The sequence below is a fragment of the Eublepharis macularius genome, chromosome 2, assembly GCF_028583425.1.
Source record: "Eublepharis macularius isolate TG4126 chromosome 2, MPM_Emac_v1.0, whole genome shotgun sequence".
Classification (NCBI taxonomy): domain Eukaryota; kingdom Metazoa; phylum Chordata; class Lepidosauria; order Squamata; family Eublepharidae; genus Eublepharis; species Eublepharis macularius.
Genome location: NC_072791.1, coordinates 190,019,029 through 190,032,139, shown reverse-complemented (window position 1 = coordinate 190,032,139; position 13,111 = coordinate 190,019,029). Strand labels below are relative to the sequence as shown.

Sequence of the window (13,111 nt, the reverse complement as noted above, 5' to 3'; positions counted from 1 at the left end):
CAAGCCACTGCTGGTTATCTCAGATTCTGAGTATAAGGTTGTTCCAGAAGTTGTTACTTCCCAGGTATACCCAGCAATGACAGAGAACACACATCCTTACCAGTGCATACCATCTCAGTCTTGCTCTGCAAGGGCTCCACTGTGACGTCACATGACCAAATTTGGTTCTTGACGCAGTGGAGCCCTGTAATAAAGCCTGTTTTATGGAACAAACCTGTCTCAGAAAAAGAGAACAGGCATCCAAAGTGCTCTTCAGAGAGGTTATGATGAGTTGTATAAAGGACATCACAACTATGTTAGTAATCTCATGATTAGATGGTAAATCAATGAAGACAGTGACACCGCAAAGTACCAACCCTAGATAACTCTGCCTAGTGAAGTCACATACACAATGATTTTTAATTAGCCCTCCAGCAAGCCACCTCTCTGGAGGTTTAAGTTAATGGCAGGAATGAAGATGTCCAATCAAAATAATAACTAGGAAAGATGAAGGAAAAGGGATGGGCCATCAACAACCCCCTCTGGCATTCAGTGATTATGTTATGCACAAATAATAATTTAAAAAATTCTGCCACCAACGACACTGATATCATTTAAGTCCTGAGAAAACCCACATTAAAACAGGCGCACTATTCCACATCTGGAATAGAAAAACAGATACCACTTGAACTTGATGGTGCCAAAGTGCAGAACGATGGAATCCCATTCTGGATCTGATCCTCTCTGACTGAATACTGACAAAACTGAGGTAAGTGGAGTGTTACTGCCTTCTAAGTCAGTTGAAGTTATTAGTCTTATAAGGGTATAACTGAACAAGATAGCAGTGTCACTATCTTTCTACTCATAAACGTATAGGCCAAAGACAAAATATGGAAGTTCTCCTGTGGTCCCAGAGTGGGGCAGTCATGACCAGTGGTAGCTCCTCCTCCTCCTCTTGTGCAGGGTCAGACCAATTTTGCGATCCTGTAAGGGGGAGGGGCTCCCCAGACTCGGCAGTTTTTTCTGGCCCTGCTCATCAGGAACACAGACCTTTCGCTCCTTGGAGCAGCGATCCCGGAAGAAGACTAGAGCGGGGAAACAGGCGCGAGGCTCGTTTGGGGAAAAGGAAGGACATGTTCCTCCTCCCCTCCGACAGTACACGCACAAACAAGCAGCAGAGCTGACTTTCCTAGAGATCTAGGACCCGGCTACTGCAGAGGCCAACGGGAGCACGCGTGTGAAAGCGCTGCGTAAGCCGCGGAGTCAGGGAGAGCCTGCTAGGCACCAAAGCAGCAACGGCGTCTCCAGACGCGCTGGGACAGTGAGTAAAAAGCTGACCTCCCGCGGAAAGGAGGGGGGGAACCTGGCCCCAATTGAACAGAGTAGAAACGGGTGCATCCTGTAATAAGGGGGTGATTGCTTTGGGTCTCAGCCTGGCCGCACTGTAACGTTCACCCCACTCCTTTCGTTTTAGGTGGGAAGAGTTTGTTTTGGTGGGAATGGTGGCAAAGGCAGGCCCATCAGAGCTCAAGGCGGCTGAGGCAACTCTTAGTGGTATGGAATCCCCAGGATCGCCAGTATCCACTCTCTCTGCCCTAGGAGATAGGCATGATAGCCAGGACCCTGACCTCTCTGGCCAAGAGGCTAAAGCTAACATTTTAGCATGGTTAAAGTCTGAAATCGAAAAAGGAATTGCCAATGCTGTGAAAGACCTCAAGAGGCAAGCTGCATCTCAGAAGAAGCCCAAGCAGTTAATAAGCTCTGCTGAAGGGGAAAGGCCTGCTAAAACAGCCACCCACAGCAAGCCAAAGAGGTGAAGGGTGGAAAGAGACACAGACAGGGCCTCCAGTGACTCAGAGGAGTCCCAGTGAGGTTCAAACTCATCCCATCAGTCCTCTGATAGTGAGGAAGGGAAGCTTTCAGAGGAAGAGGAGAAAGAAATGGGCCAAATTCAAACCAGACTTTTTCCTCCAGAAGTGCACTCGAAGTTGCTGGCAAAGGTTCTGAGGACACTAAAAATAACCTAGACGACCAAAGAGGAGTCATGTCAGCCCTATCCTCAGGGTCTAGAACAAGCACTCCCTAAGATGAGCCCCAAACAAATGGGTGTGCCACTCCCAGCCATTTTCCATGACATTCTTAAGGTAGAATGGGATAACCCAGCCAAGCCAAAGTTGTACTAATCCGTATTCAGCAAGTTCTACTCTCTAACACCCGATGCAACCAAAAAGATGAAGCTTCCTACAGTAGATTACCCGGTTACCAGCCTGGCAACCACATCTGTTTTACCTATGGATGCAGAAGGTATGTCAGAGGATCCTTCTGACGAGAAAATAGAGCAGGCACTGTGTAGAGATTTTGAAGCCTCTGCAGCATCATTACCCTTCTCAGCGATAGGATCCCTCTTTGCCAGAGCAGCTTACACCTGGGCCTCGGATCTTGCAGCTGCGGGCAGAGAGGTCCCTAAGGAAATCAAGAATGAGGTTAAAAAGATTGCCTTAGCCACAGCATTTGCCGCAGATGCGACACTGGACTCCTTTCAGATGTTATCCAGGGCGATGAGATTCAACGTCACGGCAAGACAAAATACGTGGCTGAGGAACTGGGATGTTGACCCTCCTGCACGAAACAAAGTGGCAGTGATACCTTTTGAGGGTACCAAACTTTTCGGAGACGCACTAGACAAATACCTAGTGGAGGATCCAGAAAAGAAAAAAGTGTTACCATAGAAGAAACAGGATCAGAGACTTAAGAGCAGGTACTCCTTTCGGGACTTCGGGACATCATTGCTTCTGACTTGTAGATCCACTCCTTAAGTGGGAGGTTGTTGGCTGAGACCCCTAACAGGTCATCCGGGATGGTATACCTTTGGCAAATGGTGGATAGAAAACCAGGGTGTGTGGGGTCTTTGGATAGTAGGTAATTTACTGATTGGCAGCTTAAGGACTCAGAACTGGAAAACTTTTCCAGTATTTTAAAACTGCAAGGTGTACCTGTGCGCTAAGGGAGGGGAGTCCTGTTTCGGCCCTCATCAGGGCAGCAGGAGCGCCTTTGGGTAAAGCCAAAATCCATCTCAAGAATTGGTTTTGGATTACCTCAAGACTGGTTAGAATATCTTCCTTCCAACCCCACACTTCAGCTCCATATAGGAGGTGAGGGACTACCTTGCACTTAAATAATTTCAGTGCTGGATCTATCAGTCGACCCCCCTTTGTGTGAAAAAATGTATGATTGACCCTACAATCCTTGATGCTGAGGATTTAACCATCGCAAGGTGTATCTTCCAATTCAGAGTCTCTTTAAAGGTTATCCCTAGATATTTAAAGGAGCTGCATTGTTCAATTAGGTTGCCAAGGATGCTCCAGCAGGAGATTTTTGGCTTTCTCCTGAAAACCATTACTTTTGGCTTTGTGTAGTTGACATTAAGAGCTTCTTCGTTACAATAATGGCCTAACTGATCTAAGAGTCTCCTCAAGCCAATCTTGGTTAGGGAGGTTAACTGATAACTGGGTGGTAATAAAAATAACAACAACAACAATAATAATAACTGCACTTATATACCGCTCTTCTAAACAGATTAGTGCCTCACCCGGAGCAGTGAACAAGTTAAGTGTTATTATACAGCTGGGGAGCTGGGGCTGAGAAGAGTGACTTACCCAAGGCCACCTACTGAGCTCACGGCAGTAGTGGAATTCGAATGAGTAGAATGCTGATTCACAGCCGAACCACTTAACCACTGTGCTACAGGAATGTCCATTGCAGGCTGCTAAAGCAGAACCCACACTGAGCATTACAGAGCACTCAGGGCTACATGCCTTCATAATGCTTCCTGGCTGTCCTCTGCCTCTACAGTAGCTGTGTATCTACTTCCAGTAAGGTCATGGAGGTCCCCTTTGGTTGCTGTTCTAGGCAGATTGTTCCTTCCTGCCTCTCATCTCAGTGCCTACTTCATCAGCCATACACATATGAAGTGTCATGAGTTTCTCTGAATAGTGTTGCTAGATTTTTGCCAGGGTCTGTTTTAGATCACCCAGGATTACATGTGACTTTTTGCAGTATGTATTTTCTTGAATATATTTAGATGATGATGGCGTGGTAGTGTAAATGAATAAAGTGATGATAGCTGAGGGGGAAAGATTGTTTTACAAAATTCTTAAGCCAGGTGAAAGTGTGTGCATCACTGAATGATTGGTTGGCTGACATTTTTGACAAAATAATTGGATGGAGAGCTCCAAATTAATACAGTGAGTCACCACAGCCCTTTGTACCTTAGTACTTCCTTAGTATTCTTCAATGGGGGCTTGTAAAGGAGTAAACTGTTTCTGACTCAGCTTATTAAGTTGGAAATGCATAACTAGAGACCGAATTATGTTATCCCAATTCTCAAAGGTCATGCAGAAACAGAATTTAACAGAAAAGGAAACGGGGGGATGCTTTTTCAGCCTCTTACTTGTTTTTTTGGCGGATATAGAGAATGCTTTTTTCACTCATCCCCTTTGAATCTTGTATGGATATTTATTCTGGTCAAAGTGGAGAAGATATTACTTGGTGAAATATTTTCATATTATAGACATGTTTCTAATGTTCTCTTAAAGCTGTTATAATAAATATGGTAGCTCAGTTTTCTGTTAAATATGTATGAGACACTATTCTGAAAGCAATTTTAATGAAATTATGCTTATCGGAAATTACATAAACGTGTATTCACGGTACTTCAATAGGTGGTTTTACTGAAAGCAGTAACCTAAGCTCATTTTTCAAGCTGTTATTTTTACAAAGAATGTTACAATCATGATACTGAGCCAGAATTGGACATGGGAGATTTTGATGGGGAAGGCAGGAGTGACGCAATTCTTTCTGAATATTCTAATTTCTGCATGCAGTCAGAGAAAGTGGAGCATGCAAGTAATAGCATTAGGATGCTTTTCCAGATATGCTCTGTGCATATGTTCAAGTCTGAATATGTTCAAGTCTCAAGTGGCCTTGTGCTTTGTGGATAGTATCTTACCAGAGACTATATCATTATCAGAGAGTACACCATTGACTATTTTTTTTTCTTCAGGTGTCTTCCTAATATAAATACTAGAGCTTTCACTGCTAATTGGCCTGATCTTTTATATATGCAGATGTTGATAGGCTAGAGACAGACAACAGGTGGTTTGAAACGAGTTTCAGTTCCCTTGAAAAACAGCAAATACGGTATTGCCCTTGTTACACAGCCATAGTGCAGCCTCATTTGGAATACTGTGTACAGTTCTGGTTGCCGTATCTCAGAAAGGATACTGTAGAGCTGGGAAAAGTACAAAAGAGGTCAGTTAATCCTGTGCAACATCAGAGAAGGCCTTGTTGGCCTCTGTGCCCTGTTTGTTGACTCTCTGGGGCAACTGGTTGGCTGCTGTGTGAAACGAGCTGCTGGACTGGATGGATTGCTGGTCTGAACCAGCAGGGCTCTTCTTATGTTTTTATGATACATGAATATTTCTTTCTTAAATGATATTTTAAAAAATGTTCCAGAGATATGGAAATTCTTTGGAACATCACATCGTGAGCTTGCTGTGCCGCTGAATGATTCACATATTCAGCAGCAAACAGAAATGGGATGGTGATTCCACACAAAAACATAGCACTATATTGCTAATAAAATCTGTCATCCTTGAGGAAGAGGATGACAGATTTCTCTTATTATTTGTTGCCTTCAGCAAAAACTCCATTACTGTGTTCAATTCTCTTTTCCTGTGTTTTCAGATTAATTACTTCCTGTTTCCTAGTGGCAAGCTTATTTTCTTGGGCACTAACGAATCAGTGGTCCGTTACCAGTTTTTGTTTTGGGAGAGGGGTATTGCTTTTCACTTTGTAGCAAGGCAGAGTCTTTGCTTATACTTTAAATTTTTTTTTGTGATTTTACAGTTTGGATTCCAAGACAACAGTTAAAAAGAAATTAGGGGGACTTGCAGAGACACTTGGTGAGGGAATATACTATCCCTCTGCTCCCCCTCTTCTTGCTCACTGCAACATCCCATTGCCATTTTCTCTCCCAATCCCCCTGCTGCCACTCCTGCTATCTTGCCTTCCTGTTAGCCCTTCTGCTTCCTCTTACTTCCCCTGATGCTGCCTCTACTGCTTCCTTCCTGCTGTTGGGTCCGCTTCTTCCTTTTCCCCCCACTGCTTTTTCATCCTCCTCTCTACACCTCTTGCCAGCACGACTTTCCTTATGACCTCATATCCTGCCGCCATCAGCACCACTGCTGCTTTCTGCCCTCTCCTGCCACTGCCATGTTATCCCACCTCTCTTTTTTCAGTTATTATTATTTATTATTATTACGGTTCAAAACCAGCACATATTGATCAAACAAATCATACTGAAGAAAAACAATTTTAAAATTTACCAGATGTGAGTATAAAACAGTATAGGTTAAAAACAAAACTCAGGAATAGAAAATAAAACATGGGCCATAGTGAACTCCCATATCATATATATCATTATCTCTTTTTTCTTATCCTCTTCCCCCAGCCTCTTACTACTGAAAGTCTTGTATATGGGGTTGCATATATACACATTGCTTCTGTTTGGTTTTTTTTAACCCTCACTTTATTTTTTGTGATTTTTTCTGCCTTGTCTCCCCTCCTTCCTTCCCATCACTACCACCGTTTCTACTTTCTCCCCCCTCTCTTACCACTGCCACTCCCAACCTCCCTCCTCCCTCCCACAAGTTAATAATTTATATTAGATTGGGAAAAAAAAGAAATAATGAATTAAGCTGGAAGGGAAGAGAATTTAAAAGGACGGTAGCTGTGAGAAATCTCAATGATGCTTTGACTGTCCATGTGGGACATGCCTGCACCCACAATTATATATTAAAATTGAGAAAACATGGTAATAAATTCATCTTTGAAAGAAAACAGGAAAAGGCAGAAAAATAGGATATTTTTTACTATACCTCCTTTAACTCTTGTTAGCCTCCATCCATAAATGTAGAGGAGTTAGCCACGTTAGTCTGTAGTAGCAAAATAGTAGAGTCCAGTAGCACCTTAAAGACTAACCAACTTTACAGTAGCATAAGCTTTCGAGAACAACAGTTCTTTTCGTCGAATGTGGAACGAAGAGAACTGTGATTCTCGAAAGCTTATGCTACAGTAAAGTTGGTTAGTCTTTAAGGTGCTACTGGACTCTTTACTATTTTGCATCCATAAATGTGGAAATACTAAAATACGGGGGAAGTCACCCCCTTTGTTCCAAGGCCCTCAGGTGCTCATAGTCTCTAGAAATCCCTGAGTTTCCTTCCTTACCTTTCTTCATTGAGGAATTATTTATCCCTTGTTGTCAGGCATTCCTGACGTCATTCCACTCCGTCAGTCAGGGATGCTTTTTGGGAAATGATCCAGCATCAATATCATCCTCTTTTTACCCATCTTAGAAAAGTCTTCCTTAATTAACAACTCGTGACTGAGCAATCTTACTGATTACTACTTTTACTGTTCAGATTGGAAACATTGGAAGTCTCTTACAATGGGGCAACAAAGAGTTGTTAGCTCGTTTTGGAGTGGTGTTCACTTAGAAGATCCAACGCTAGCTGCATTTTGGGCTACAGAATCTTATTGTGATATGGCTCTGACTGCTGCTGCTTCAGTAGAAGTCATTGTTGGGTGCTTTTATAAGGCTAAGACAATAAGAACAAGATCACCTGCCATTTTCACTGTGTATTGGTCCAAGTGATCAGTCAATGAAAAACGAGGGGTTAGATCCTGTGATCCATCAGCAGGAGGTGCTGATGGACTCTGATCTTCCCATTGATGCAAGAAGAAGAATGAAGTGATTTCACCCCCTCCCCACTGAATCTTCCTGACTCACATGGCTCTTACTCCATTCATGTCCCACAAACCCAGAAATAATTTTTCCCGGGGTTAGCAACGGCTGCTAGAGGAAAAAGCTGGGAAGGTTAGTGATTCTTGTGTGGTCCTCACCTGTCCTTGAACTGGATCCAACCCAGTATGACTGACAGTGATAAACAAATTTTTCAACTGAATGTCTGTTTTGTATCCACCATGTAAACTCCAATCACTACTAGGTTGGTTCTCACAAACCAGTGTCATATTCTGGCTAGTTTTGTGCTCACAATCACAAGGGCAAGCAATTGCTTCATTTTATGTCCAGAATCCATTTTTCAATAGATGCCCACATTTTATTATATGAAACCTTATTCTATGTTGGCATGATGATTTGGTGTTGGCTCTGCAGTATTGGCCTCTAAATTTCTGAAAATCTATTCTCTGTACACATCTTGTAGGTGGATTTTTCAGCCACATACAGGCAGGGCTTTTTTTCAGGGGGAACGCGGGGGAACAGAGTTCCGGAACCTCTTGAAAATGGTCACATGGCTGGTGGCCCCACCCCTTGATCTCCAGACAGAGGGGAGTTTAGATTGTGGCGCGGAGGTCAATCTAAACTCCCCTCTGTCTGGAGATCAGGAGGCGGAGCCACCAGCCATGTGACCATTTTCTCCGAGGGCAACCCACTGAGTTCCACCACCTCTTTTCCCAGAAAAAAAGCCCTGCATACGGGTATCTGAAATCAGTCCTGTTGAACTGTATAGAAGTTATTTTCATGGTTGTGTGGTTAGGATTGTGGGATACGTCTGCTAGCAATGCACATGGGGACTATGTGTTTCTCCCCAATGGGAACTCAAAGCAGCTCACAACATCATTCTTCTCTCCTCATTTTTATCCTTACATCAACAACAAACTTGTGTGGTAGATTCGTCTGAGAGAGAGTGACTGGCCCAAGGTCACCCAGTGAGCTTCTAGGGCAGAGAAGGGGTTCCAGATCCTTGTCCAGCAATCTAGCACTGACTTTTCAACATATGTCAAAGTGGCATATTTTAAAAATATTTTTAAATACACAAATAAACATTAGTTGGTTTTCTCTCTCATTAGTTTTAATATGTACATTTTTAAAATGTGCATAACTGATTTGGGATTGTCAAAATCCACCAAGTTTTGTATTAGTATTTTGTTTCTAGTTTTGTGATAACTAGACCACGGCCTGAAAATAGGCGGCGAGGCTGAGATGTGAGTCTGTGGATAAGGCCTTCATGGCAGAGCACAGAGGGTTACATCCTTCCCCCTGGAAGACCATGAGGCAAGAGAGAGAAATCTGCCAAGAGGCATAGAGACAAGAGGAGGAGTCAGGAGGCGTTCCCACCTTAGACAAAAGAGTAGCAGCTTACTTGGCTAGAGTTACACATACATACAGAGAGACATTCAGCCCCCCCCCCCAATGTCCAAGGCATCCTGAGTTGCCTATTCCAACATTTTGAACGGTATGTGTAAAGTACCATCAAGTCACAGCCAACTTATGGTGACCGCTGAGGATTTTCAAAGCAAGAGAAGTTGCGAGGTGGTTTGCTATTGCCTATCTTTGTAAGGTGGTTTGCCTATCTTTGCCCAGCAACCCTGCACTTCCCTGGTGGTCTCCCATCCAAGTACTAACCAGGGATGACCCTGATTAATTTCCACATCTGATGAGATCGGGCTAATCTGGCCCATCCAGGTCAGGGCAGTTTTGAATTACCACTGCATTATATACCACTGTATTATATGAAAATGAAATTCTGTATTATATACCTCTATATTATATATTTTTTATTTATTTAAGTTTTTACTTCACCCCCTGGTGGAAGATAGCAATAGAGAAAGACAGACGAATCTGCCTGGGCAAGATCTTTCAGTACCCAGGAAGGGCTGCAGCCGGCTCACCAGCCAAAGCTGGGGAAGGGCATTCCTGGCAAGTGCTGCAAGGATAAATCGCTGTTTATCTGACATGAGGCCCAGGTCCAGCAGCACCCTGAGCTACAAAACTGCCCCTTTAGGGGGAGTGCAACCCCATCACGAACAAGAAATAACCCATTTCCTGGTAGGGTTTACCCCTACCAGTAATGCCTCCATCATGCCACAATTAAGTTTCAGCTTGTTAGCCCTCATCCACTCCAAAACTACCTCCAGGTACCTGTTTGCAGGTTCCACAGCCTCCCTGGGATCTGCTAGTAGCTCAAGATAGAGCTGAGTGTCATCCACATAGCCCTAGGCCACCTTCATATTACCTTCCTCCTGTCCAGAGCAAAATACCAGATCAAGAGGGTGCTTTGAACTACCACTTTATTATATACACTCAGTCTATACACATTAATGATTAGATAGTCACTTCAGATAAGACCTTAATTGTTCCTAGTAGATCCGTTAAACAGATCATCCTGTATAAAAAGAGAAGCTTGGATTGGGTCACTCATTGCTTTGTCTCTTCCTGTTCCAAGAGTTCAGTTTCGACAAAAGCTGCTGGAAAAGCGCTTGATGGAGAAGAAACAAGCATCCCTTCAAGAAGCCCACGAGGAGAAAGAAAGACAGAGACGTCTTGATGTTCTTAGGCAACAGGTACCTTTTTAGTTTTTCTGCGTGTGATGTTTTCATGTACAATTCAAGATCAAAAACAAAGCACAACATCCCAGTGGAGAAATCAATCTGCCAGAGTAGCGGGGTGGGGGTCCTCGGTACTCTTAACTCTGCCTCCTCACTCATTTTGCAGGAACATTGATCTATTAATGTGCCCAGCAGAAACTGTTGACAGTAAAAACTAAAAATAGACATAATTTTCTCTGCCCCGTGTAGAAAGCCAGAGTGAGGTGTAAAGTCTCTTCTTGATGATCATTTCTGTGACCTAGAATCAATGGAGCTGTGCGATCACATTTTTTAAAAAAAATTTACTTGTTTCATTTTATCTATGGAAGACAGCTTTTAGCATTTGTATTCTGATCGGTAGATAGTTGTTTATTCACTGCAGTACATTTAAGGTCAAATTAATACCATATTCCTCAGTCTTCCTTCACTATCTGCTTCCTTCTGTACTCTCACAGGTGCATTCTGTCTTGCTTTTCACATTCTACTAGTTCACAGCCCTGAGGGAGGAAGACAGCCATGTTTTCATTACTGGCACCTGGATACAAAGGCAGCTGTGGCAGGATGGGGAAGGTCGGTCAGAAATGTGCTTTTTTCTGGCTTCTTGACCTGAACTCCTAGCATTTGGTACTCCTTGAGCAAATAGCACATGCTTGGCCATGGTCTTAGTTGTCCTAAGGCCATGGGCAAAAATCTAGGATGGGACCCCACAATCACTGCTACCTCCCTGTTGCCCCCCCACCCCCGCATCGGGGCCAAGCAAGTGTGGCCCTTGCCCCATGTGAGGTGGGTGGGAGCCCCCATTGCCACCAGAAGCCTGTTGCCCAAGCCCCAGGTACAGAGGGTATGAGTACCCACTGCTGTAAACCTGCTGCCTGAGCCCAGTTGTGAGTGACATCTGGAGCCTGCTCTTTCTCTTCCCCCTCCTTCTGTAGGCTGGGACCATGGGTGGTTGGGACCCCTCCAAGTGTGAGGTCCAGGGCAGCTTCACCTGCTGCCCATTGGCTAAGACCAACTCTGCTGATCCTCCTATATTAGGAGGCAGGGGACTCCCTGTGTTGACAGTGATAAATGGGTCCAGGCTCTGATAGCAGGACTAGGGTGGAGAGCCCACGAGAAAAGGGGATTTATTAGAAAAGCAAATCAGAAATTGACATGGCATTTTTAAAGGTTAAAAAAAATAAAATTCCTAAAAGATGCAAAATGTTCAGGAGTAGTGGATATGAGCGGTGGGACTCTAATCTGGAGAACTGGGTTTGATTCCCCACTCCTCTGCTTGAAACGAGCTGGGTGACCTTGGGTCAGTTGTAGCTTCTCAGAGCTCTCTCAGCCCCACCCACCTCACAGGGTGTTGTAGGGATAATAATAACATATTTTGTAAACTACTCTGAGTGGATATTAAGTTGTCCTGAAGGGTGGTATATAAATCAAATGTTATTATTACGCTTTTTATAACTATTTTCAGGGGTTTGGAATAATTTTTAAAACCTTTTTCAAGGGTTCAAAGTAATCTTTCCATAGCCCTTGTACCAGCAAAAGGGATTACCTATTTACTTCATATTTCTAATGTATGTTAAAGTTGATCGTTGGTGCATTGGGAAAGAATGTATTACTTCCTGTTTCCTCACTGCATGGTATTTATGATATTTACCTTTTCTTCCTTTAATTATCTCATAGGATAAAAGAGTCCTATTTTTAAAAATCTCCCTTAAAACAAGCTTCTGTCACCATGGATTTACATACCCTTCTGCTACTGAGCCACTGTATGAGCTATCAGGCCCTCTCAGCATGACTTAAATATTTTTCTCCAGGATTCTGTGGGGTGATTTACAACCTAGAATGCTGTAGCTGCTCATGCTATTCTGCCTCTGCTGGAGATTAACAATGCCGTCCTAAGCAGAGCTACCCCCTTTTGAGTCCATTGACGTCAATGGGCCTAGAAGGGTATGATGCTGCTTAGGATGGCAATGCAACTGGTGGCGCCAGAATGTTCTCTCTTTTGAAGGTGGTTGCAGTCATTATCAGCTGGCAGCATGACCTGAATAGGTGCTGGAGTGGCATTTCAATCCACAACTATTTCCCTTGTCGAGTTCTTGCATGGAAGATTTGGGCTCATGGAATTGACAGACTCTGAACAAGAGGAAAGCCTTTAGAATGTACAAGTTCTGCAGGAAGCTCTTATCTCCTCCTGCTTAAACACATCAGCACCTTGGTCAGCCCTGCTGCCCGCATGAGCTTAGTTGGTATCTGAATTATATGCATAACAGTCCAGTCTTGAATCTTGGGTGGGGAGGGATGGGTTCCTTCCATTTCCTAGCAGATATAATCCTCAATACTAGCTTCCAATAACTGGAGGCACACTTACATATTAATTAGCAGTTTTGATAGTACTGTATCTTTATAAAGATCATAGTTTTAAGAATGTTTCATAAATGCACCAGTTTCTTATGACAAAAAGGACAGACACAAATCATTTGACTTGCATTGCCTGTCTCAAAGTAAAACATGGATTGTTTTGAAATTCCCTCAGTACAAGCCATCCTTTCATACAAAACAGCTTCAATAAGAATCTACATTGTAAATTTATAGTTATTCTCCATTAATCTCAACAATTAATTGATAAGTGGCTTTGCTTGCAATTGAACAGTACCTTCACTATTTAGAACTCCCCCTTTCAAAAGTGGCA

General features: G+C 43.4%; 1 protein-coding gene across 1 annotated transcript in view; it reads left to right on the top strand.

Moving 5' to 3' along the window:
• The window catches only part of CCDC148 (coiled-coil domain containing 148), a 164,965-nt gene that overhangs the window by 143,000 nt on the left and 8,854 nt on the right, over positions 1 to 13,111 (top strand). Inside the window, exon 14 of the mRNA XM_054972437.1 lies at positions 10,287 to 10,404. Within this exon, the coding sequence (XP_054828412.1) occupies positions 10,287 to 10,404 (118 nt within the window). The remainder of the gene's footprint in view (positions 1 to 10,286; positions 10,405 to 13,111) is intronic.